This window comes from Choristoneura fumiferana, chromosome Z (assembly GCF_025370935.1).
Source record: "Choristoneura fumiferana chromosome Z, NRCan_CFum_1, whole genome shotgun sequence".
NCBI lineage: Eukaryota > Metazoa > Arthropoda > Insecta > Lepidoptera > Tortricidae > Choristoneura > Choristoneura fumiferana.
The window spans coordinates 39,017,584-39,045,541 of NC_133472.1; the positions used below are offsets into that span (position 1 = coordinate 39,017,584).

The following is a 27,958-nucleotide window of genomic DNA, read 5'->3' on the forward strand; positions in this document are numbered from 1 at the left end:
CCACGTAACTGACTTTTGTGCAGAAAATTTAAGTTATTGTGGAAAAAAAGATAAAATAGAATAAAATGTATTTACCACAAGTTTCAGTGATAATATCCTAAGCAACTTAAAAACAATAAACGATATATTTCTAATTTTATAACTGAAAATTTGAGTCTGAACACAATTGAACCTCTCGAAATAATAATCCAGCTAGTCTTTCTAATAATTCACAGAAGCTAAATGCCTTTAAGAAACGAAAGGATTAGACATCACGAAAGAATTTTGAATTAAAGTTTTGAATTTGGTGTTTGTTGCAAAACCTATTTATTTTAACACCAAGACACGGCTTATTCTAGACACGCTAAGCGATATTTTTTAAATCGTGCCTGCCTTGAATCTGTCTGGAGTCTGGAGTAGGTATTCCTTTAGAGACAAAGATATGGAATAGAGCCTCTGGAAATACCTTGAGCACTGTAAAGTAAACTTTCTTTAGTAAGCTGGGCATTCATCAAAACAAAAGAAAACACTAAATTAAAAAGACTACATTTAATAAACAAAGACGCATCAAATTACTGTTACATTTAAAATCTTTTTTTGTTTTTCCTTACACAAAATCGCATTGTCAATATTGTCATCATCATCATCTGAGGCAATACAGCTGCGGGTGGGCCTTAGCCTGATCCAGTAAATCTCTCCATTCCGATCTGTTCATGGCTTTCCTTCTCGTTTAAAAAATGATTTACACATTCGATACACAGCAAAATACATAAGAAGGAAATACTAAACACAAATGAGCTTCAAACAGTATAAATTTAGCCCCACTGAGCTTAAAGTTGCGGCAAGCCGCAACGCTTTTTTTCAGTGGGTCTCATTTAAAATTAAGCACTGAAATAAATTTCAACTCCAAAAAGTTACGGATACCTATAATTCTTTACCAAATTACAATACAAACTTATTTAAAAATTAGAAAACAAAACTACCTAAGTACCTAAATCCCTAAAATCGAAACATCTCTTTTTAACCGACTTCAAAAAAGGAGGAGGTTATCTATTCGGTTGTATTTTTTATTTTATTTTTATGTTTGTTACCTCAGAACTTCGTCATTTATGAATCGATTTAAAAAAAAATTGCGTTCGTCTAGGAATGCCTTCAATTAGGTCCCATAACCACCAAATTAGGATCTGATAATCGGATCTTCAGGAAATTGAGGGAACTCTTCAAATATTGTAGGGATACCTATGGTAATTTGGATATATTTAGCAGTAACTCGTACATTTGCTCTTGAAAATTATAATTTAGTGGAGTGGAACTGATGATGAAGACCACATTTGACCAACAGAGCTACTACTCAATAACAAGTATTTCACGGGTTGAATTTCAATTAGGTACACTTTAACACAGTTGCTAAGCAATTTATGCTCGTCGTAATGCGTATGGTAAAATGGAACGGGTGGTGCAGCACCAGGACTCCTCAATAATGAACGTCTCTGCATGAGAAAAAGCAATCTTTCGTAAAAGGTGTCGAGCAGTTGACATTAAAATATTGTATCTTAGATTATTTACACTAAAAAGCGTGAAAAAAAAATTATAACAAAAAATTGAACCGACTACAAAATTACGATGAAAATAATTTTCTACCAGTCTGAAGTCGGTACCTCAGCACGAGACAGCAGGAGTGATTGAAGTCTAATAAATAAGAACGCATGTAGGTGAAGTAGACGACTGTAGGTCCATTCCTGCTGGCTCGTGCTGAGGCACCGACTTCAGACTGGTAGAAAAATATTTTCATGGTTTTTTGTAGTCGGTTAAATTTTTTGTTATAATTTATTTTTGATCCTAATCCGGAGTTATTAGAAAGATATGTTCACATAAAGACATGACACTTAATACCTACGTATTTCATTGGCATCTCTCTTAAATTCTCCTTTCAGAGATTTAATAAAAGTGGAATGTTAATTACATGATCATACAGGACAAGTACGTGTAGAAATACAAAGAATAGTCTCGTACTAATAAACCGGGTTTCAGTAGCCCGCATAGCAGAGACGAGAAATGTCCAATCATCTCTTAAGTGCACATTTTGTAAGAAGTTAATTGCGCGCTTCGCGAAAAAATCTGACGTCGCCTCATACAGAGGAATCCGCTTCCCGGAAAAAGCAATAAATCTTGCCTAGCCACGGATAGGGGTGGGGAGGGGTGCGAATGCGTGCTCCTGTACATACCCGGGTGCAAAAGGCAGATCAATAGGCAGTCCTGTTTGCGAGTGTCGGTGCGCCGCGGCGGCGCGCTCTACTATAGCGCCATTCTTCGCCCGACCCCCGGACGACGTCGCCGTACCTCTCCCGCATCGCGCCCGTTTCGCGACATGGAGGTAAGTTCGGGACCAACCTGTTTTGTTCAACTTACAAATCACCTCATTTGTTTTTTACAAACTTTGTTCTGTACGCGTGTGTATATAAGTGCGGCTATTGGAACGTTGACAACTTTCTGGAGTTTCGGGAGCAAAGTAAGAGTGAAGAAAATCGATACGAGTTTTAGACGAAGTCGGGAATCTTTGGCATAATTTAGATTATTTTTAATTTGTGTTACAAATGACTTTTGATTAAAACAAATTGAAGTAACCCAGAAATAAAGTTACTGTAAACAATGACGCGTGTAACTTGAATAAAACATCTACGTAAGTAGGTAGTTTAACTAGCAAACAAATTTCAATCCGTTAACGGTTTCGGAGGCTAACATTTGCTTAAGCTAATTATAAAGGGTAAACCTATTACAAATTATTTAGTAGCATAGACTAGGTAAAGCGCAGCACCATCCTCAATCAGGGTAAGGGAAGGTTTTTGTTTGTGTGGGTTATGTTAACACACGATGTTTGTTTGCGTACAGCTATGCAATTTATTGTCTCTCTCTAGCGCGCTGATCCATACGCATCCAAGATCTTTTTGTGACGCCGAGATACCATTTTTTGTTTTGTATCTCGTGGAATTGATGTTATTTACCGACTTAACGTTTATCCGACGTTGAGCGGGGAATTTGCAGTTACTACTACGTTCTAATCCTACTTATATTATAAATGCAAAGTATTTGTGAGTGAGTGAGTATGTTTGTTACTCTTTCACGCTGAAACGGCTGGACGGATTTGCATGAAATTTGGCAGAAAGTTAGTTTAATTAAAGCATGCATTAAAACATAGAATACTTTTTATCCCGATATTCTCACGATGTATGGGATAAAAACTTGAAACATCTGTGCTTGAAACTACCAGATCGAATAGTTTAAGCGTGCGAAGCCGCGGGTAAACTATAGCGGTAGGTACATAATTACAATCCTGAATATAGAAACTTTCTTCTGACTATTGCGTTTTGAGTGAAGATGATCGATTATTGGGCGTATTATGCGTTGCGTTGCAGGTTTCATGGGCATTTCTTTGAAAATAGCGTTTTTTTAGTCGAACTTATAATTTTGTCGTTTGTTTTTTTTAGAAAATGAAGTAAACAAAACAGTTACGTGTTACAGGTTCAATTTAGTTTTTAGAATTTTTAAATCTCTTTCTTCGAATCTTGGTCGGTTCGTAGGTAAATTTATTTTGTAAAGATAATTTTTATTTTTAAAATATACTTTTTTCAAAATTATTACTAAGCTAATTACAGTAGTACGTATACTATATATACTAATTGTTGTTTATTTTTATCTCTTTATAATAGTGAATTTATTTATATGTTATATATTTCTTTCTTCTCACTGTTCGCCTATTTTTGAGTTTTCCTTTCCAGTTTAGGGTAGCTTGAAAAGATCCCTTTTAGGGATAAGTTCGCCTTTGCACTCTTTTTGTTTTGTTTTCTTTTTGTATTATTTTTGTGTTTCATATGCAGTATAGTATTTACACACACACATACAATGACAAATTATAACACTTGTTAGTTAGTTACCAAGCTTTAGAAAGAGGTTGTAAGCTCAGAGACTAAAGCCATTGTACGGTGACAGTGACTTTGTATTTAAAAGTTATTTCCGAAACAGAAAATAGGTATTACAGAAAAAAAGTTTGGTTTTATATTTCTGCGGCTCCGCAAGCATATAGGTACAGAATTATAAAAAAAATGGTACCGACCTGATTACCGATAAAAAACATCATGTATAGTTTACTTTTGTATTTCATTGGTGTGCTTACTATTTTGCCGACTAACGATTAGCAAATAATATTTACTAAATGAATAATCGACCAAAGATTGATCTACGTATCAATTTATGCCAACTGACTAAATGACGAAAATTATGCCAAACGTTACTCTACGAAACTTCCTGTGTGCGAAATGAAAATCGGCACAATGGAAAGTTAAGTCATGACTTTTTACACAAATGTTTTTTATGAAAACTTAGAATTTGACTTCAATTGCCAGAACTAAAATTTATGCGAGTGTATCGCAGGTTCTAGCTAATAACTATTGAGGTGATTATATATCTTATGTAATTTGTTCATTTAAAACTGTAATAAAAAGTCATATGTGTGAATAGTTTTGTGGGTACCAGGCAACGGATAAACATAAGTACTTGAATATTATTAATATACCTAGTGCCATCCACGAAGACGCGTGATTTTGTCAAAATTAGACATTAATGACATTGTAATAAGAACCACGGCACGCGTCATCGTGAATGACTCTACCTATACGAGTATATACTTTCCTTCAAACGAGCAACGGATACTTATATAGATAAATACATATTAAAAGTCCAAGACCCGAGAACAAACATTCGTATTATTCATACAAATATCTGCCCCGGCCGGGAATCGAACCCGGGACCTCAAGCTTCGTAGTCAGGTTCTCTAACCACTAGGCCATCCGGTCGTCATTATGTCCTTCCCCGGGACTCAAAGTATGTCGAATTTCATCTAGGTAAATCGGTGCAGCGGTTTATACGTTAAAAGGTAACAACAAACAAACAGACTTTCACATTTATAATATTAGTAGGATAAATATACAGTGTGTTACCAGCAACCAGGATTTTTTTAGGGGAGATTGAAGTAAAGTATTTCTGTAACTTAACTATGACATTAATTTAATTAATAAACTAAAATTCAGACTTTATTAAACTTTCTAACAAAAATATAATTGCCAGCAATGTACAGCAAAGTAAATCGTTAGGTAATAATAATCAAGTATCTGTCGGCTGTCATTTTACACTTACTTTGTCAATTTACTTTGCTTTACATTGCTGGTAATTATAATTTTGTTAGAAAGTTAACAAAATCGGGAATTTTAGTTTAGTAATTAAATAAATTTCATGGTCTAGTTTTTTTTTATTCCACTGGATGGCAAACGACCAAGTGGGTCTTCTGCTGGTACGAGATCACCACCGCCCATAGACACCTGCAACACCAGGGGGATTGCAGATGCGTTGCCAACCTAGAGGCCTAAGATGGGATACCTCAAGTGCCAGTAATTTCCCCGGTTGTCTTACCCTCCACGCCGAAACACAAAAGTGCACTGCTGCTGCACAATGTCCTACCACCTGCAAAACAGTTACAGAAATATATTACTTTAACCCCCCTTAGAAAAAGTAAAGTGCCGGTAACTCACTGTATGTCGTGCCAGCCCATACATGTTAGTTGTATTCAATAAGAGTGTAAGAGAGGCGGTAGGTACGAGACGTATTCCGAATTTTGAAGTAGCCTTCCATATGGTTTTTATTAGTCAATTTTTTGTAAAAAACGGTGCTGTTACGCATTTTGATTTTATTAAGCTTGATTTTATAGCAACACAATGTCCATCAGTTTTTTTAACAATTTAATAACTATATAAAAGGTGTTCTGAAATAGAAAATTACCCCATAGCCATTGTCACAAAAGTCTAAATACTTGAAATGCTGGCGGCATTGCCTTTGTACTTGTATGGCAATACGCCAAGGGATACAATACGATTGATTTTGAAGAAAACGGCAAATTAAAATTAAAATATAAAACAATTATTCTAAAATAAAAGATATGTTAAGTAAAAAAACATGTTAAGTATTGTTAGGTATCTATAAAAGTAACTTATACTATTATTCTGTGTTAAATTTTTATTAAAGAAGGTTTTTTTACATCCCAGTGCTGCCTCTTTGTCTATAGAGTTTTTTTTATTATCAAGTGGCCATTAAGTGCTCTACTAAAGTTTAGTAGAGTACTTTAGTAACTAAACGAACGAGTACTAAAGAACTCTTGATAATTATTTGCGCCAGGAACCGGCCACACCCTGTAAATATAAACCTGTGGCAGCACAATAGCCCGAGCTTTTTTAAGGATGCAACCCTTTTGGACAGGTATCAACTTTGTACGCACCAAAAGCTTTTATACGTCGCGGACAGACAAACGGTGTCGTTTAATATTATTTACGGATCATAAAAGGTACAGAGTGACCGCTATGCCGTGTTTATCTTGGGAAGTGACCCGGCCGCGTTATAATTATAAACGGTGAAGTTATAATATGAAAGTCATTGACTGGTGCAACGCATTTTAATTTATTAGTTTCTCGTTGACGTTTGTAGGTAAACTGTTGGTGATAAAGTGATTTAGCGGTGTGTTTTTCAAACTTGTTTTGATACGGTCCTTTTAATTATTGCGGTTTTTGTGATAGTTGATCCTTTATAATTCTTATACTAGTAAAAAAAATATAGCCACTTATGAGTTTCATCGGTAAAATTAAATCAAAAGTATACTTGTGTCATGTTATGTAAAAAATAGTACCTAATAGCTACTTATGAGTTTCATCGGTAAAATTAAATCAAAAGTGTACTTGCGTTTTAATCTGAATACCTACGTAGAAAATGGATAGTAATTTTTACTGTGTTATGTTATATTAGAATACCATTTTTAGGCAAGGATTATAATATAAAAAAAAAATATTTATTAGTATTTACGTTTTACCAATAAAACTCACGTGGCTTTTTTGCTTATCATCCTACTAAATATTATAAATGTGAAAGTTTGTGAGTGAGTGAGTATGTTTGTTACTTCTTCACACTGAAACGGCTAGCCGGATTTGGATAAAATTTGGCAAAAAGTTAGTTTATAACCTGGATTAAAGCATAGAATACTTTTATCCCGATATTCCCACGGGATAGGGATAAAATCTCTAAATAACAACCACTGGGCTTAGGAGCATAAAATTTGCTATGTAGGTGTCTGGACGTCTGGGTTAACACATATAGGCTACTTTTTATCCCGATATTCCCACGGAATAGGGATGAAATCTCAAAATAACAACCGCTGGGCTTAGATTCATGAAATTTGGTATGTAGGTAGCTGGACATCTGGAATAACACATAGGCTACTTTTTATACCGATGTTCCCACGAGATAGGGATAAAATCTCGAACTAATAACCGCTGGGCTTAGAGTCATGAAATTTGGTATGTAGATAGCTGGACATCTGGAATAACATATAGGCAACTTTTTGTCCCGATATTCTCTCGGTATAGAAATAAAATCTCGAAATAACAGCCGCTGGGTTTAGAGTCATGAAATTTGGCATGGGTGTTATAATTTAACTTCTATGAAAACACAATGTAATTTAGGGAATTTCCATGAGAATTTAATAAAATCCCGGAGTTTCATGCAACTACTGTTTTTAATGATTTACGCGCGCGAAGCCACGGGTAAACGCTAGCACAATATAAATATTTTTTATTGATCATCACAAATCAGTAGGGTAGGGAAGGGCATGTTGAGCAAGCGGGTAACAACCCTACAGATACCACAGTTTTTTTTTATTCCTGTGTTCATAAGAACAACGACGCAAAATACAAAACGAATCTATTAACCGGCCAACGTTTTAACAAGGCATAACGAGTGTAAAACTGGTAGAGTTGTTATAGGCTGCCTGTGCAGCGGAGCGAGTCGCCGAGCGGTGAGCGAAATATAAATCCACCAATAGAATTAATAAAATCTCCGCTTTTTTGGGTTGAGTAGCCAAAGACACTAGGGCCAAAGGTCCTAGCTTTTTAGGGTTCCGGAGCCAAAATGGCCAAAACGGAACCCATATAGTTTCGTCAAGTCCGTCTCTCTGTCTGTCTGTCCGTCCGTCCGTATCGAAAACTACAAGATGCATATCAATGAAATTTGGAGTACAGATGTCTTGTCAACAAAAATAAATATTTATAGGGGGGGCACTCCATACACGTAACAGATTTTTGTTTAACTCTCGTCAACGTGTGGCACATAATTCGACAGCTCTTTTGAAAAGATTGCTCCCAAAGTAGCAAAAATTGTATCCCCCCCCCTCTATCTTGTAAACCGTTTGTCCAAAAAATATGCAAATGGTTTCAACATGATCGGATATACCGTTTTTGAGTTATTGCCGAAAAACTGCGCTTCTCAACAAAAGGACGTAAGTGCCATGAAGATACGCTCTTTTTCTGGTAATAGTTTTTAAGACTGTAGTAAGTGTTTTAATTGTGTTATATCGCACATAATATTACTTGATTTTTTTCGTAATGGCTAAACGGAACCCTATCTTGGGCGTGTCCGACACGCTCTTGGCCGGTTTTATTTACTTGATTTTAGTTTTCATAATTTGTATAAGGTGCTTTATAGGAGATGGCGGCGAGCATACGCGAAAAATCCATTATGGACGATCGAAAAGTAGAGCCCAGACAGAGCTGGACTTTCACCGTCTAAAAGACCACCCTGTGCACAAGGAGTTGGTGTTTAGCTTAAAAAATCATACAAAACCGGTCAGCGGAGTTAGGAAGAGTAGCGGGGAAGCGCAGAAGCTCCGCGATTGAAAAACAGTCCGGAACTCCGCTCCGCATTACGAGGTCTTCGGAAAAAGACAATTGGCTGTTCACGACGATTTTCGAATACTGGCGACCGTCCATCAATCATCGTATTTATTAAAATAAGGGGTCGCCAAACTACGGCCCGCGGGCCAAGTTCGGCCCGCGAGCCCCTCTAATCCGGCCCGCGGAAAGAAAGCGAGAGAGTTTTATAAGACCCGCCACTGACGGTAATTGGTCATAATCATAGATAGCCACTCATGAACATAATCAACACCAAGTGCCTTAAGCGTTACTCGTATCTAGGTACCCTCTGAAGACTAAGTCTACTTAACTAATGTATTACCCCCATAACCAGCCAAAGTCTTGGCCCGCATGAATTTACATTAAGTGCAGTGTGGCCCTTGAGTCAAAAAGTTTGAAAACAATTACTGCACCTTTATTGACTTAGTTATTTAACTATTTGAGGTTGCGACTTACAGAAAAAATATAGTTCCCTCATTTTCCTAAAGATGCCATTCGTATAAAATTTATGGGGGGTTTAAACAACTTTTTACTATATAATAACTTTTGCCCGCGACTTGGTTCGCGTGGGATTCGGTTCGCGCGCTGTTCTATCGGGAGCTGTGCATTTTTCCGGGCTAAATATTGGCCTATGTCACTCTCTGGCCCATAAACTATCTCTATGCCAAAAATCACGTCGATCCGTCGCTCCTTTTCGACGCGAAAAACGGACAAACACACTTTCGTATTATTATTAAGTATGGATTTTCATCTAAATGCGTCCGTTTACCTTTACTTGCCCGAATTTCATTTTCCCGAATTTCACTTGCCATACCAAAGAACCGTGCTGCTTTCAAGATTTTTTTAAATGTCATCATATAGAATGCAGGAGGTTAGGTTAGGTTAGTTTAATATCAACTCTGAAGAAGTTACTATTTCAGTAATAAATTACTTTATGGCAAATGAAAATTCTAGAAAACGATACATTCGGGCATATGAAATTCGGGCAAACGATAGAGAACCAAATGCGTCCTTACTCTACTGCATCTGTACAACGACTAAGTAGTGTGCGACAACGCTCTACAAAGCCGAAATTAGCCGAATCTCTTTCCAAAAACCGATGTGCAAACTTTATGGCCGGGTACTATACTTATGTACCCGCTCCGTTATCTAGCTCCGCGCGCCTATGGACATTCATAGGCCGATACTTCACTTCGCATTACACCCTCTCTCGTTCCGCTGTCTCGCTCCACTCCAGTGGACGCAGCCCAACGCGTGTATTTAAAACTGTTAGAGTTGTTTTAACGTCCATATCGGTTTCGTACCGGAATAGTTCACCAGCCCGGAATGCTTGAGCGCTCCGAAATTCAGATGAAATCTGCACAAAGCTTTTGTAGAATGCCGGGCGGCCCCGCTCCTCCAATAAACGATTTGTTTAACCTTTCCTACGTGTAGCTTTGTTTACCACAAAAACACTTTGTTTTGTAATGTTTTTTTTTATTAAAGGGTAGTTTTACATTTGTTGAATGTATTAAACCGCAAGTTAATCTGTACATTTATCCTTTCGGGTGTCAATCGACCGGCTCCCGGATCTATCTCAAAATATCGCTAAGTGTCATGGCCGCCCGCGAATTAATTTCGCGAATTCGCGGATTTTATAAAAAACATCACGAAAAACAACTATTTCAATGTTTTATATAAGTTTTACACTGATGGTTAAGCAAGAAATGACATATCTGATTGAATAAATATGAATGCCATTCAATATCTGTGAATTTAATTAGTAATTATCAAATATCTGTTTACCACATTTTTCTCGTCACGTACTAAAATAACTCCGAAATATAACAATGAATTGTATAAAACACTAATTTATGGAGTAAAATATTAATTTATTTACGAAACAAAGCCATTTTATAGTCTTTGACTATCAGTCTATCAAATAATAATACAATACGAGGTTGTCAAAAATACTAGCGCACAGCAGCGGTCACACAGTCAAACTTTTTTTTTTTTTTTTTTTTTAATTTTGGCTATACTTTGCGATTGAGCCAGCGTCATGTCGATTTCTCTCAATAAGAAAAAAAAAAGGGAAATGAAAGAGGCAGTTGCTATTCCTTGAAAGAGGGAATCACAAAGCAAAAATATACAGTAAAAAACTACTAACTAATGAATTGATACTACACAGTAAAACTTGAGTAACGATAGAATGAAACTTCTTCCATAGTGTTGTCGCGGCCGTTAATAAATGGCATCCTTGTCTATATATGAAAACATTTAGCAAGATTGAGCAAGCCAGATATAGTTCTAACGGTTTATATTTATTAGTGAAATACGACACCTACCTACCAAGCACCGGGAGCCGGACGCCCGACACAACGGAGATTTTTTCAAAATAGCCCCCGAAGGGTTATGTGAAAATGAATTTGAAACAAGCTTATGCCCTCGATTTCGTCTGCAAAGAATTCGTTTATCGCTACCCCGCGGAACAATATTATCCTACATGTTAATCCAATAACGGGATCCTGGATTTTTCCAGATTTCTTTTCTGATAGATAGAGAGACTCCCACATGACCAGGTAGTTAGTCCTCTTTGGGTTTCAAAAATACTGACCTAGCAATCCTGCTCGCATCTTTTATAATATCTACAGACTAGCCCGCAACTTTGTTTGCGTCCCGTGGGAACTTTATAGGCCCATATAGCTTATGTTACTCACTGATAATATTGCCTTTTGATTTGTTTATCCTTTGATCCCACCGGTGACGCTCATGGCAGCCAACGTGTAAAGAACTAGCCTTTTTAGGGTTCCGGATCCAAAATGGCAAAAACGGAACCCTTATAGTTTCGCCATGTCTGTCTGTCCGTCCGTCCGTCCGCGGCTTTGCTCAGAGACTATCAATGCTAGAAAGCTGTAATTTTGCACGGATATATATGTTAACTATGCCGCCAAAATGGTACAAAAAAACTAAAAAAAAAAAATTCCTCCCATAGTAGGGGTATTTTTTTTCTCACCCAACCCTATTACGTGGGATATCTTTGGTTAGGTCTCTTAAAACCATTAGGGGTTTGGATTTTTCGATTCAGCGATTTGTTTGCAAATATTCAACTTTAAAGTGCAAATTTTCATTAAAATCGAGCGTCCCCCCCTCTAAAATCTAAATCGGTGGATGGAAAAGCTTAAAAAAATTCAGGATGTTAGTAAGTATATCAAACTTTTAAGGAAAACTATAACGGTTAAGTTTGCTTGAGAATTATTAGTAGTTTAAGAGTAAATAGCAGCCTAAGGTATAAAATATACCTAAACTAGGGAAGATTGCGTATAAAATACGAAATCCTTAGAAAAATATTACTTATTTTTTTCGTAATGGCTACGGAACCCTATTTTGGGCGTGTCCGACACGCTCTTAGCCGGTTTTTTCCTTTAGCCGAAGCTTTTCCTGCGTAAATTATGCATTAGGTTTGGTATAATTAAGTAAGATTTTTGGGATATTACTTAGTTATATTCCGTGAAAATGTACTTAATGCGCTTAACCCGCGCGTACAAATACGCTGTGTTGTACGCTGAATTTTAATTTGACATGCTATTGCGATATGATTTATACGCTGCGCGAATTATTACATTTGGCATCAGCGATGGTATTCAAAACATATTTAGGAATCACAATCATTATTTGCCCCATTTGCTTTATAGAGTTGATACTTAACAGTTTCATTCATACTATCGCAGATATTGTGTCAAATCAAATTAGGGGTCATCCACATCCGCACAACGTCACACATATAGGGGGGTGGGGAGAAGGGTCAGGCGGTTTGTGAGACATGAACAAAAAAATCAGAGTTTCTTGCCGGATTCTTTCAGACAGACGTTTCTTCGAACCGGTGAGTGGCGTGGTAGACTTTTTACATTCAAAAGTGCTTGTTAGCCTAGATTTATTTAAAAAAAAATAACTTCGACTGAACGGTTAAAATTGGTATGACGTACAGTCAGCATCAAAAGTAGCTATACACTTTCGTACTTTGTCGTTTTACAGCCACGTACTAAACGCCATGCAAGATTGTCAATGTGTCAATGCGACAGAGTATAAAGTGATCCGCCACTTTTGATGCCGACTGTACTTCATAACGGATACGTTTAATATTAAGGCTGTACAGTCACCTGCATTAATACCTGCCACAGTGGAGCGTGCAAAAATATCTAACACGTTCTACCGGCCCTAGAAATAAAGTCGTATCAGATATTTATACACGCTTTATTGTGTCAGATATTGGTGCTGGTAACTGTACATCACTGCCTTTTGTTGACAGAATAAGCGCTGGATGTGGCTGGTGTGCAGCTTAGTGCTGCTCTCGCTGGCTGTGGCGTCCGCCGGCGGCGAGGTGTGGGAGGAGAGCGAACATGAAGTGCTCATACGCAGCGAGCGGGGTGCCAAAAACAGAGGTCAGTGCCCTTACAGCTGTTCCTGGAGGTATAGTTTTACAAGTTATTCATTTCACCAAATGATATTTCATTTATCAAAAAACCCTCATCTGTCCCGTGATTTATATAATCTCGGAATGGTTCACTAATGTCTAACCAACATTTTTTTTACTAATGATTCATTTTACCAAATGATATTGCACCTGTCAAGAAAACCTCATCTGTCCCGTTATTAATAATTCCGAGACGGTTCACTAATGTTCAACGGGATGAGAAATGGGTAATGCATGTACTGGCTTGATGGAATACGGTATTTGGCTATTTTTTATTAACTTTATAAATTAAAACAAGATTTGAAGAAGAGAGAATTGAACAGAGATCAGTTTTTAAGATATCTTTATATATAATAGAGTTATAAAGGTTTGAATTTCAAGATAAGACAGAGAAAGACTTACTTGCATGTAATGACTGTCACAAGCAAGTAGCGCCATACTTGCTGCATAGAGAAAAACGAAACAGATATTTTTTAAAAAAATCGCTTTAAATTAAATTTTGAACCGAATTATTTTTTCTCTTGGCTAAACATTGTCTATGTATCTATATTTTTACAATAATATAAAGGATATGGCAAATTGAACAGTTGTCAAATACCATATTGGCCACTACAGAATAGTAGTCTTTACTTTAATTTATAGGGTCGTAAGTATTTTTTTTTTGGTCATTTGATATGGTAATGCAATTTTCTCAGAAATTGTCAATTTCACAGAATTGTTATAAAATAAACCTAACCTAACCTAAACCAATCTGTATATACATAAAATATTATATACTTATAAGTTTCACCCAAAATCATATTAGGATATCAAATGACCATTAAATTATGTATTTTGACCATTATTCTGTTTAAATTTTATTTATTTTGACATGTTCCTTAATTTATATCCTTTTTCGGGTGATTCTTAAAAAGCATATGTCGATTTTTTGGACGTAAATGAACCATTTATTTACACACAGCACAAGGTGTTAATTAAATAACGGAAAACTTGACACTACTTTGTTCAGAATCGAGAGTAGATTCGATTACACTGTATTTGAAAGCATGTTATATTTTCCAGTCCTAAGGTAAGTTAGGAATGTAGCAAACGCCAATTAATATTTTAGCGTGGCTCTCCACCACAACCAAGACAAACTATCAGTAAATATTTACAGCTGTTTATTTAATACCTTTATACAAAAAAGACAAAAACGTTAACTCAATAATTACTGCGTCTAAAACGTCCTCGTGAGGCACGTGTCAACTGTGGGCTCTTTCATAACCCCTTTTCCGATTTCCAGCGTAGCCTGTAGTCCTACCACGATAATTCTGAGCACGTCGAGAATGATAAAGCAAATGTAACATGCTGTATGTTTTGCTTCATTTATGTCGCAAACTGTGCTGACTTTCAATTCAACTTTGAACTGCTCGCGTTTGGTCAAGGTTAACTAACAGATGTCTATAATAGCCATTTCCAAAGTCTAATTTAGAAATTCTATATTACTGGTATTGTCTAGCCTACTCTAAAATAGCATTTAACCTTGTCCCGGGAAATAGGTTCTATTTGAAGCGTGGTCTAGCTTTTCTTGCCTGAATTGTTGGTGCAGGGCTATTATACAACATACTGTCATACTTAGTTATTCCAGTGTTTTATTACTAGCCTTACAAGTATGTACCTAAGTATACCTAACATTTGTCATTATTTGGTAGGATATTTCACACCATTATTCGATAACTGCGGGATATGGCTCTAATAAAAAAAACTCTGTAAACCATATGAATTTTCAATTTACTGTAGGTACTTACTAGAAAACCTGATTTTCCACCCTTGGTCCACCCGTTTCAGAGCTACGGTGCCACAGACACACATAGCGGTGAAACGTATAACACCCCTCTTTTTGCGTCTGGGGTTTAAAATTAGATTTTTTGTCTTTAATAATACATTGTATCTTAAGGGCGGTAAATAAAGAATTACGAGCGAGAATTTATGAAGTCCCGAAGTCGAAGATTGAGTCGATGTTTGTAATGCCAGTACCACTAGTGTGATACAATATTTTTCAGATAAAGGCGTTATATTTTATAGAATGCCTAAACATAATATTTACTTGAAACGTCTACATCGTCTTTTAAAAAAAAACTGTGCAATTCTGATAATATTACGTTCTACAGGTCAAACAAATAAACTGTTTAATTATAAAATGTCAAAATTAATAAAATACAATAAAAGACAACTTAAACCTATAGGTCAAACTGATAATCATAACCTCATCTTTTTGAAGTCAGTTTAAAAGGACGCTACATGTGTGTATAAAATTCTCAGAAACTGCACATGTGTTGGTGTTGCACGGAACCAGTCATCAATTCAATCGTGTCGTTTTACTTAATTAAATAAATCTCTTTCTTAGCTTTTTGTTTCAATTAAATTAGCACGAATTTATTTATTATTTTGGTCTTTATTCCACAAAAGCCATATTTCAATTACTTTCACTAACTGAAGTTATTGGCCTAATTTTTTTATGAGAAAATTACAATATACCGGATGTGGCCTGTAACACAGGAAATAATTAAAACATAAATCCTACTCGTCAAACTGAACAACATTAGTTCAATGACTTAAAAAAAAAACCGTTTTTTTATTTTTATTACACTTTAAACTTTATTCGAAGAAGCAATGTAAAGCAATGTTTGATATTTGTAGCGTGACAGGCGACGTCAGTTGGGTTCTAGGATGGCGTACATTGAATTTACGATATTAAGTTTGTTAGAAAAAAAGAAAAGTTAAGTTTTGATTTTAATTAAGTGTGATCATGATGATCCAATGAGGGCTATCGCGTATGAATTCGCCACTAGAGGCGCTAGTGTAGCGTGAGGTCTCCGAAATGTCAAATCTCATAGTTTTTGGGTGAGCTACGCGGGTTTATTTCTAATTAGAATAATTTTGTGAATATTTTGCAATATCTGAAATTAATTATGGCAAATATGCGTCCCGGGGCAACTAATGTCTGTGTTTTGAGACAGTTTTGTCTTTCGGAAACCTAAATATGGTCCTCCCTTTTGATAACAACATAACTCACGACTCTAGTGAGACAACAGCACTCTCCCGGTTATCTATAGAGCCTCTGTATTGTTGTTTGGTGAATGCGTGACGTATTTTTTACAAGCTACTATTTAAGCCTCACCTATATTTTGTTTCCAATCTAACAAGTTAATTTTGATCCACTTACGTGTTACTTTTAAGTATACATATGTAGGTTGGATAGCAAGGCAACTACAGTTAACAAAAAGCTTTTTATCCCGATATTATCATGGGATAGGGAAAAAAATCTCAAAATCACAACCACTGGGTAGAGTCAAAGGTTAGAGTCATAAAATTTGGCACGTCTATTTATAGAGCCACGTCAATGAGAACCACGATGTAATTTTTGGTAAATTCCGCAGGTATTTTAGTTTGTTTCACAGTCAATTCCACTGCCAGTCTAATGGTTTACGCGTGCGAAACCGCGGGTGAAGTCTAGTAAGATCATAATTCAACTGAAAACGAGCCACGTTAATCGCTCTAGGGAGTTATAAACCTATTTTTTACGCCGCCCCCGCAACCACTGCCGGCACATGTGCGCGTTTATTTTGAGCCAACTCGCTGCAATGTTGCACTGGGTGTATTCTGCGCGTATACGCGTGTGACATCGCGACCGAGTTCTATCCCACTCTAACATGGCCGTTTGCGATTATAATTGAGACAAAATCTCGCTCCCATTCATCGACATCTATGTATGCTCCCATTGAAGAGACAATTCCTCAGAACTAGTAGGTAAATATACCTAAATGAGCTCGTTGCCACGGCAATGTCTCCTGGGGCACTCATAAAAGTGTGATTTAATTAGGTACAAACCCCAAAAGCTGGGAGTTGCGGCAATTATAAGCCATAGTCAAAATACCACAAACGGGACTTATCACGCTATCATTACACAAGTAATATTTACCTCGACGTTTCGGCAACGTTACAGTTGCCGTGGTCACGAGTAGACTGAAGTGTGGGCTGCCTAGCTGCCTAGTAGAATGGTACGTGAAGCGGTTGAAATAAAAAAGCATAAGAATTTCAACCGGGACGATGGGTATAAGCTTTCATCTTCGTGGAATCCTGTTATTAATAAGTGTCGGCGTCGGGATGAATGTTCGGAGGGACGATCGGACGTTGTTAGTGTTGTGTGTCGGTGTGATAGGGTGACTAATAAAAGTGACCAAGTGCGGGTAGTTCGTGATACGAGTGCCGGCACTATTAGTGATCAAGTGCGGGTAGTTCGAAGAACTCGCGCTGCTAGGCAGACTTGACACCCCACACTTCAGTCTACTCATGACCACGGCAACTGTAACGTTGCCGAAACGTCGAGGTAAATATTACTTGTGTAATAATAGCGTGATAAGTCCCGTTTGTGGTATTTTGACTATGAGTGAGAATCACGAAAGTTTAAAACGTTAAATTATAAGCCAATTCCTTCATGGGCCATCTTCTAGGCATGCTAGTAGTAATTACCAATATTTTTCTAAGCAACTGTATCATTGTTTGTTTTTACATCAAAACTGCATGATTGACCATTATCTCACCTGATGTAATGTGTAGATGAGGCCATAGGTGTATCTCACTGGTTCAGTAACAGCCTATTCACTTTAGCCTTGAAAAGCCCTGAATTGTAATTTGCATCGTAGCCCTAGATTTCTCCTAATTCACGGGACAGAATAACAGCACTTTAGGAGTTGATTGACCCTAATATAAGTAAATTAGTATAAGAGCAATAGAAATTTCTTTCAAAATGTGTTTCTAAAAATCTTCTTTTATCCATATTTTTACCGAAGCAATTAGGTTAAAACAATAAGTTAACGTTCAGATTTTACCTTGGTAAAGTAGACTAGTTATCGACTACTCTACTTTGTAGTTAATTAATAGTCATTCTGGTTTATGGGTTTCATGACTAAAATACTTATCTTAAAGGTTTTTCTTGGATTTTTTTACGAGGTTATACCTATTATACCCACGCAGGTACTGTTTCTGTTAAATAATGTTTACTATATGCTCGTATTGTTGTTGAACAACTAAATGAATATAACAAACAATACTACATGGCATTCGTAGACTATAACAAGGCCTTTGACTCTTTGAGACACGACTTTATATGGAAGACACTAAAGAAACAGGGCGTAGAAAGCAAGTACATAAGAATCATAAAAGAAATTTACAGAAACTCCAGTGCAATAGTACAACTAGAAAGGCAAAAGAAGAATTTAGTATTCAGAGAGGCGTAAGGCAAGGAGATCCACACTCACCAAAAAACAGCTGTTTTAACATATTATTCAAAATATAGACTGGGAAGACTACTAAATAAACGTAAATGGCAAAAACTTAAACCATTTGAGATTCGCTGACGACATTGTACTATTTGCAGAAAGGCCAGATATATTACAAATTATGTTGCAACAACTAGATATTGAAAGCAGAAAAGCAGGACTAACCATGAATCCAGTTAAAACAAAAATATTGACAAATTCAATCAAGAAAACGTAAAAATAGGAGAAGAGACGATAGAATATGTTGATGAATATATATATTTGGGGCAACTAATATCATAAAGGACGTACTCGAAAGAAATAGATAGAAGCTAAGCAACACTTGGAAACGCTACTGGTCGCTAAAAGAAATATTTAAAAACGAGACAATTCCCATGCATGTGAAAAGTAAACTGTACAACTCGTGTATACTTACATGCCTCACTTATGGGTGTCAAACTTGGCCTTGTACAAGCAAAATCAGTCAGAAACTAATAACCTGCCAACGCAGTATGGAACGTAGTATGCTAAGTATAAGGCTAAGTGACAGGTGTAAGTCATCAACAATAAGGAAAAGGGCGCGTCGCAGTTTGGCGCCCCTTGAATCAGTTTTCATACTAAATGTATAGAAACGTATAGAGACGCGGCGCGTACGTGACGCTTCGACGTCTGCGCCTCTTCGCCCCGTCCGTGACGCGCCCTTGTCCCACGTGTCACACAGAAGAGACGTGGGACGCTAGCACGTCGCAGACCCGGCGCCTCTTGAATCAGTTTTCATACTAAATAATATAGAAACGTCGCGGTCCAAAGCAGACAGAAGAGACGAGGCGGAGACGCCCTCGCCCCGTGTCCGCCCAGTCCGCGACGCGCCCCCGTCCACGTCTCTTCTGTGTGGCTCGCGCCTTGGTAACATTTGTTTCGTTGTTAACAGAGAACTGCCGCTACTCCAAGAGCGCGTGGTCTGAGTGCGACGCGAAGACAAACGTGCGCGCGCGCACGCTCACGCTCAAGAAGGGGGACCCGGCCTCGTGCGAACGCACCAAGACCATACAGAAGAAGTGCAAGAAAGGTGAGGGGTTTCAGTGATGTACCACGCTTATTATAATCTTCACTACTTTAAATAACCTAGCTAACAGGGCTGGCCTTAGCCATCTATGCTCCTGGGTGAGACTTTTTTTTGCCTAGGCTAGGGTTGCCATACGTCAGGATTTACCCTGACATGTCAGAATTTTTGGCCCTTTGCCATGATTGCGTCCGGACTTGGCAGTGTCAGTTATTTAGAAATGACCTCATAAATAAAAAATTAAATTATTTTTGTTTATTTCTTCAAGTTTTTCCACCCACCGGTTTAGATTTTAGAGGGGGGGGGGCGCTCGATTTTAATGAAAATTTGCACTTTAAAGTTGAATATTTTGCAAACAAAACACTGAATCGAAAAATGGTTTTAGCAACCCCTAATGGTTTTAAAATACCTATCTAACGATACCCCACACTACAAGGTTGGATGAGAAAAAAAAAATCACCCCCACTTCACGTCTATGGGAGGTACTCTAAAATTTTTTTTTTTTTTTTTATTGTACCTACTATTTTTTCGGCATAGTTTACATATATATTCGTGCAAAATTACAGCTTTCTAACATTAATAGTCCCTGAGCAAAGCCGCGGACGGACGGACAGACAGACAGACATGGCGAAACTATAAGGGTTCCGTTTTTGCCATTTTGGCTACGGAACCCTAAAAATTATGACAAACATTACATTATGACTTGCGAAAAATTATGCGAACTTTGGCGCGCCCCTGCAAAAGTTAATACGCTAAGGGGCTGTTTCACCATCCATTGATTAGTGTTAACTGACGGTTAAATGTGATTCGAACAAAATAAATAGAGACGGCATCACACCTAACCGCCAGTCTAGTTTTCCTTTAGATCGATAATTAAAATATGTATTCAAATTAAGTATCCGTCATAGAAGTCCGATGCATCCGGCCGTCGCATGACCTATGATTTTGACGTTTTTTGGGGACCTATGCCCAGCAAAGGTCGTCTTTCAGCTGACGTACGTCGATGATATTGCACTCAACTGACGGTTAAATGTGATGCTGTCTCTATTTGTTTTGTTCGAATAGACGCAGACGGCACCACACTTAACCATCAGTTAACACTAATCAATGGATGGTGAAACAGCCCCTTAGATACGTTTTTCCACAAGACTAACTCTTCTCGCTTTTTTGTATGAATAAACCTCTTTCTCTCTCTGTATCCAGGACACTCTAATTAGTGAGTCTCTAAAGTTCTTAAGAGCGCGCCGAGTTTCCAGCTCATTTATTGCATTAATTTAATCCCTTGCTGTATCATTCCATTCTTAGCTTTAGTTTTGAAACTCATATGTGAGATAATTGAAAATTTACACTATGAAAGCCCCCCTATTAATGGTAAACATTTGTTGAGCAACATTGTTGAATCAACGTGTTGCTGAGTTGCTCACTGCATGTTGCCGTGTTGCCACTTGGCTTAAATCATACACTGTAGAAACATGACTACGGCATAAATATAGCGTGGCAGATCACGAGTTTTAGAATGATAAGAAAACTAAATGTTTTTTACCACATACAGCATTTTTAAAATATGTATTTGTAGTTACACGAAGAAAATACCGAAAAACACGCGCATTCTGACAAATCTATCTTGAGTCGCTGCACTTCCCCTCTATCATCGACATCTTTGTACCTTGCTACTTACTAGACTGGCTGTTTAGAACAAAACGCGCAGCGCATCAATCATCAATATTACTTTGACATAATCCCTGTCACGGACGTCAACAAACTTTATAGTGAAGTGTTCACAAAACCGCACTGTGAACTAATTTTGTGCCATTTTGATGTAAAAGACATGCAGTCTAGCACATAGATGGCAATGCCCCCTATCCTCATACCCTCTTCCCCCATTTCCACATAAGTTTCCACATGTAGTTTTCGCCAACAAACTGTTTTGCAGTTTGGCGAAGTATAATTGTAATCTTTTTTGTATAACATAAATGAGTAAATAAATTAAAAAAAAAAACATTGATTAGCGCTAGAAACTCGGTGCCCCCTTAAATTAGTGGTAACTTACGATGTTTATACGTGGAAGTTCTATCAAAACAATTGCCATTTATATACCCCTTTCAATACTCGGAACCAGATCTCGATCTAAATCGAAATCTTAAATACAATCGCATTTAAAATAGCTCCGGTCTCTGCTCGAGCAAGTTTTAATTCCTTAGAAACAATTCCCATTGTTTTATTCCGGACAATAGTCGGAAATAATGCCGTTTAACTTATAAAATGAGCCTACGAGCAGCTTGTTTCATTTTTGATATTACCAAGTAAACACGGCCAGCTCTGATAAGGGACCATAGAGCTTGTTTATTTTCAAACTTGTCTTTTTAGGGTTCCGTACCCAAAGGGTAAATACGGAAACCCTATTACTAAGACTTCGCTGTCCATCCGTCCATCTGTCACCAGGATGTACCTTATGAACCGCGATAGCTAGATAGTTGAAATTTAGAATAAAATAAATATTTAAGGGGGCTCCCATACAACAAACGTGATTTATTTGCCGCTTTTTGCTAATGTCTAATGAATGTTATAGATGGTACAGAGCCCTTCACGCGCGAGTCCGATTCGCACGTGGCCGGTTTTTTTTAGCGCTAGTTTTAGTTATAGCTCCCGGTACTAGTACGGCAATCCCTCGTTCTTGCAATAAAAAACAAGAGAGTTTGTAACGTTTCATTTGTTTTGCGGAGTTGTCGTCCGATTGTGTTGTAAATTGTTTGGTTTTTCCAGGAATTAATGTAGTGCTCAATTGCAGTGTTCGAATAAATATTTACAGAGTAAAATTTTGAAGGGATGCGAAATTAGTGTTTCAATCTCAGTCCATACTGGACGATAATAATACATTAACTCATTTTGGAGTCAGTCGGCTAAAATTTAGGATTTAAGTATTTAGGAATTCAGAATTTTGTTGAAACTAAGGGACTGTTTCACCACCCATTGATTAATTTTAACTGACGGATAAATATGATGCCGTCTCTGTTTGTTTTGTTCGAACAGACCGAGACGGAGTCACATTTATCCGTGAGTTAAAATTAATCAATGGGTGGTGAAATAGCCCCTAAATCACGAACCCAATTCAAGATTACACAGATAAAGAAACTCGTGTGACATCCTACTAACATTATAAATTTCGCACGCTTAGTAATAAACGGGCCTAAATCAAAATTGACATAAAATTAGTTATTGTACATTGTACTTACTAAAACGGCTTATATCTGACAGCACTATCGGCTTTGTTTCTTAAACAAGCCTAAATCGGGTATTAAAAAGAGATATCACAACTTGGTGCGTTTTACCACAGAATAGATACTTAGATAGTTTTAGAAATAAATTTGTTGTGATATTATATTAAATTAATACACATTTAGGTAGAAACAAATTATTATCGTGCCATACCTAATACATATTTTAACTTTGTGCATTTTCAATAATAGAGATATATATATTTTTTAGTCTAGTATTTTTTAAGTAGTTTTTAGGCAGGTATGTGGGAATCTAACAATTGTGGCTATACCCTACCAGGGTGCATAATTTCTGTAAGTACTAGTATTTATAAGTCTTATGTTTTATGTTTTTGCCAAATAAATGAATACTGAATACTTTTAACAAAATTGCAAATTTTATTTGGTGCTAAAGCAGTTAACTTCAGTCATGTTCCGACGTCTTGCGAGCAAGACGTCGCTATCGTGAGCCATTTGGCGGTAGATCGTTATTGCAATGAGGAAAACATGAGTATTTTGAACAACTTTTAAGCAAATAAAAGCATATTTGGATTTTTGCATAATTCTCGCGGGATAGTTACAAGTATAGATTTTTCGAAAAACAAACCACTAAAAATACAATTTTAAACGAAATTCAGAAGTTGTTATTTGGTATTTACAGTATTACCGTGTCATTGAATAATAACCCATAGAAGTGCCTGACGCTTGGTCTCAACTCCGTTGCGTTCTTTTCTATACATTACATAGAACTAAAAACGGACATTGTCGTATAGTCAACGTCATAAATAAGTGATCATCACTTTTGTAGTGGGTCGCTTTCAGTCGTTACATGACTTCGTATGGCATTTCAAACATAACGTTAAAGTGACAAGGTAAAAAGGGATCACTTATTTATGATGTTGACTGTACCTATTAATCTACACTAACTGAACTATTGGCCCTATACTACGAAGTGCAAAATTCGAACTTCGTATCTTGCCGTCCCGCTGCCGCTAATATTATATATTATGAGAGTGAGAGGGACGGTAGGTACGGTACGAACTTCGATTTTCGAATTTCATAGTAGCCCCCCTGAAACGAATCTTTTCCTGCAATGCGATGATAAAAGCATTGGATGGAACCTGCCACCGTTCCGCTTTGATTAAAGAGCTAAAGATAATTTAAATAGAATTTCCTCTTTTAACTGCTACGGGAGTTCGTTAGTTCTTTGTCTGCAATGCTAATTTAATTTCTGGAATAGAACTAAATTTAAGCGGTCCGCTTTCTGAATCGGCTCTTACGCGGGATTACTTAAGTTAACTTTATAAATCCTGACAGTTCTATGAGCATTAACGATCTTAAAGGAATAGAACTACACCGTTTTTTTGATGTCCGTTAACTTCGGCCGACAATTCAGTTCATTGATATGAACTACCTGATAATTAACTTCGTCACAAAATTAAAAAAAATGGAAACAAAATTTTTTTTTTCTTGAATAAATTAGCTTCACGTTCATTGTTAGTGACATTGACGTGACACATAAGAGAGCCATCAAAAAAATCCACATATTTAACTTTTTTTTGCTAAATATTGTGTGAATTAAACACGGATTAGTTAAAAACTTTGAAGGAAAATCATAAATTAAGGACCTTTACGCTGTTTTACTGCTAGTAATTACTTATCTTAACTCTTGATTATCTTTTAAACAGTAAGAGTTAGGCCACTTGTGTATTAGCTAAATTAACTTCATTTGACCTATAGATTGTCCCCTTAAAGTTAACGGATATCAAAAATAACATGGTATATAAATAAATAAATAAGTAAAATATATAAATATCACGGGACAATTCACACCAATTGACCTAGTCCCAAAGTAAGCTTAGCTAAGCTTGTGTTATGGGTACTAAGCAACGGATAAACATAATTATATAGATAGATACATACTTTAATAACATAGTAAACACCCAAGACCCGAGAACAAACACTCGTAATTTTCATACAAATATCTGCCCCGACACGGGAATCGAACCCGGGACCTCAAGCTTAAGAGCCAGGTTCTCTAACCACTAGGCCATCTGGTCGTCAAATATAAACGTTGAAATTCTTGCAGGTTTCTTGTCATCAGTAATTTTTCCGAACGGGTGGTAGATTTTTGACATTCATATCACAAGTGTTTGTTCTGGAGCCTAGAATGAATAAAGATTTTTTGATTTTGATCTCGAATAAATTAACCGAAAATTGCTTTTATCACTTCAAACTTGTTCGTTTTACGGCCTTATAATAAATTGCTACCTGTACAATTCTATTTGTCCGACATGTGTGGACAAGGCTTTAGATGGAACGCTATTCTCGGGCCACGAAATGTTAAGGTGTCCATCCGTCTGTCACAGGACTCTATCTCTTAAGCCGTAATAGCTAGACACCTGAAATTTTCAAAGATTATGTATTACTATGGCCACTATAACAACAAATACTAAAAATACAATAAATATAAAAATGAAAGGGGTTATTCATACAAGAAACGTGTTTTTTTTTTCAGCTTATTATGGTTGGTAGGTATTGTTAGGCGTTGCTAGGCTGCCAAGGTGACAGCCGGCAGTTGCTAAGGGCAACGCGAGTGACCCTATGTTGTTGTTTGAACTACTTTGATTCATCTTGACGGGCACTTTGGTAACCAGGGGCAAAAGTACTGTCAGCAAAAAACTTAAATATTAGAATATTTAACAAAAACTTATTAATACTGAACTGTTTTTAAAACATTGTACGGACAGACGGAACCGTCCATATACGAGTCCGGCTCGCACTTGACCGTTTTTTGTTTCAGCTTGCCGTTACGAGAAGTCCTCTTGGAGCGAGTGCAGTCCGAACGGCGAGATGTCGCGAACTGATATGCTCAAGGCGAACAGTGACCCCACCTGCGACCAGAGCAGGCGCATCACCAAGAAGTGCAATAAGAACAAACAGATCAAGGCTTCTAAAGATAAGGGTATGTTAAACAGTATAAATCATTATTAAGGATCTTGTTATGTACGCTACGTCTACGGATCGCTAATCTAGCGACATCGCAGCCGAGCTGCGTTAGATGACACAGCGAACATGCCGTGTCGGCGCCGCGTGAGCAAGAAGCGCGAACGGTGCGGTGGACGCAGCCTCCAGGAGTTAGTCAATTGCTGGCATCGCATTGGCCAGGACCTTAGGTATCGTCCTAATAGAGCGCGAATGCGTGAACCTACGATGATCGCGCATTTGCGTTCTATTAGGACGATGCCTTTAAGTAAATGAATGCCATCTAATTGGGTTTTTTGACTCTTCGCCTGCAACTTCCATATTTAAAAGCCTTATTATTAATAATAAGCCTTTATTATTATTATATTTAGCTCATAACTGTGCTCAACTGCTGGACAAAGGCTTGACTTCCACATCTCCCTACCCAAGATGTCCATCTTAAGCCATGGTCTTAATTTTTTTTAGGATAAAAATCCCTAAATAACTTATATTTTAATTTTTTTATTATTGTGTGTAGTACTTAAATTGTCTTTTTACTGTAATGCTGTAATTCTTAATTAATAAAAAATAAATAAATGTGTATGAGTGTTTTAAGTTTTAACTTCTTTTAGATTAAATCGTATGATTGAAAAATCTTTATGGATTCAAAATAAAAGTTATCACAGTTTACTTACTACTTTATACCTAGTGCCATCCACGAAGACGCGTGATTTTGTCAAAATTAGCCATTAATGACATTGTAATAAGAACCACGGCACGCGTCATCGTGAATGACTCTACCTATACTTACAAGTGACAACGAGTAGCAGTCGGGTCTATGTATATCGACTGATCGAAAATAGTTAGTCATAATTTATTTACGTACTTATACTTATTTGTCACTATAAATTATAACATTACAGTAAAAAACAATGCGCTGTAAAATTTAAATTATACAAAAAAGACATACCTACACAAAGTAATTAAGGATTTTTGGATGTTGTCTTCATCGCTATCTTAAAACGACTCGTCTAATCTAATGTTTATCATAATGTAATGTTTGTCATAACTCTTTTTTCCTCTGAAACCATTTATTTTTCAGATTGTTATAAAACAAACCTAACCTAACCTATAGAGTTCTACAGGAAAATTATGATTATGACAAAATTACATTATGACTTATAAAATTATGGCAGCCGAAAGGATCCCGTAGCGGTCAATCCAAACTTAATATATTTGCTACATTGTGGCCCAACACGCACTTGACTAGTTTTTTTCTGTTCATTTGATAATGTATGCCGCAGTGCAGGGTTACTCAAAGTGGGTTACCCGAACCCCTAGGGGTTCGTTATTCGACGGTAGGGGGTTCGCGACAAGTTTTACGTGATGGTCAAGGCTGGCAAGATGATTAAGATTGGTTTTTGGAGTCTTTTTGTATTTTTTATTTCAACTCCAAATTTGTTACTTATTTGTTGTTGTTCGTTTCAGTTTGTATTTTCGTTGGCAAGACGATGCTTACCTATATTTGTTACCTTTTATTGAAATAAATAATATACATTATATTATCATGATGATTGAAATAAAAATAAACTTGGTTTCTCCAACAGCCAGTTTTATTACTTTCTTTGGGGAGGTTAGGGTTCGCTGTCGTCTAGAAACTTTAACAAGGGTACGTGGAGCCATAAGTTTGAGAAACCCTGCCGTAGTGCATGTGTTGCGTGTTATGAATGTTTTTTTTTTAGCAAAAATTAATCCGATATCTGTTCTGATTGCTTGTTTTTGGTTCGCAGGCCGCCGGAATCGTCAGTAAGCGTCGGGGGACGTCGTTCTGTTAGATTAATATTTGTTCGTTGGTTCTAATTTATGTAATAGTGCCAAATTAGATTGACACAATTGCTCAGCTGTTTCTTACGAGTTTCATTGGTGTATGCCAACTTAGCTGCAATATTACAGTACAATCTACGAGTATATCTTAATATTTGAAATGTATTGATATTATAGTACCTATTCATTTTATTATCACTGGTAAGTCTTTGATATTAAAATAAATTATTAAGTACTTAATTGACTTTTTATTTGAAATCCTTTCATTATCGTGTTCAGTCATCATCCCAGCCTATTTACGTCCCACTGCTGGGCACAGGCCACCTCTCAGAATGAGAGGGCTT

The 27,958-nt window shown here is 36.9% G+C and overlaps 1 protein-coding gene across 1 annotated transcript; it reads left to right on the forward strand.

The window, feature by feature from the left end:
* The first annotated feature begins 2,242 nt into the window (after positions 1-2,242).
* Positions 2,243-27,854, forward strand: miple1 (midkine and pleiotrophin 1). The gene is made up of 5 exons (XM_074099583.1): positions 2,243-2,353; positions 13,045-13,177; positions 19,441-19,578; positions 25,630-25,791; positions 27,581-27,854. The coding sequence occupies exons 1-5, from the start codon at positions 2,348-2,350 to the stop codon at positions 27,598-27,600; spliced, it is 459 nt and encodes a 152-aa protein (XP_073955684.1). The 5' UTR covers positions 2,243-2,347; the 3' UTR covers positions 27,601-27,854.
* Positions 27,855-27,958: the final 104 nt, after the last annotated feature.

What these genes read in the sequence shown, in the direction of transcription:
- miple1 (XM_074099583.1), top strand. An exon ending in GCGGGGTGCCAAAAACAGAG is followed by an intron (nt 13,178 to 19,440) that starts GTCAGTGCCCTT and finishes CGTTGTTAACAG; the next exon opens with AGAACTGCCGCTACTCCAAG. An exon ending in CAAGGCTTCTAAAGATAAGG is followed by an intron (nt 25,792 to 27,580) that starts GTATGTTAAACA and finishes TTTGGTTCGCAG; the next exon opens with GCCGCCGGAATCGTCAGTAA.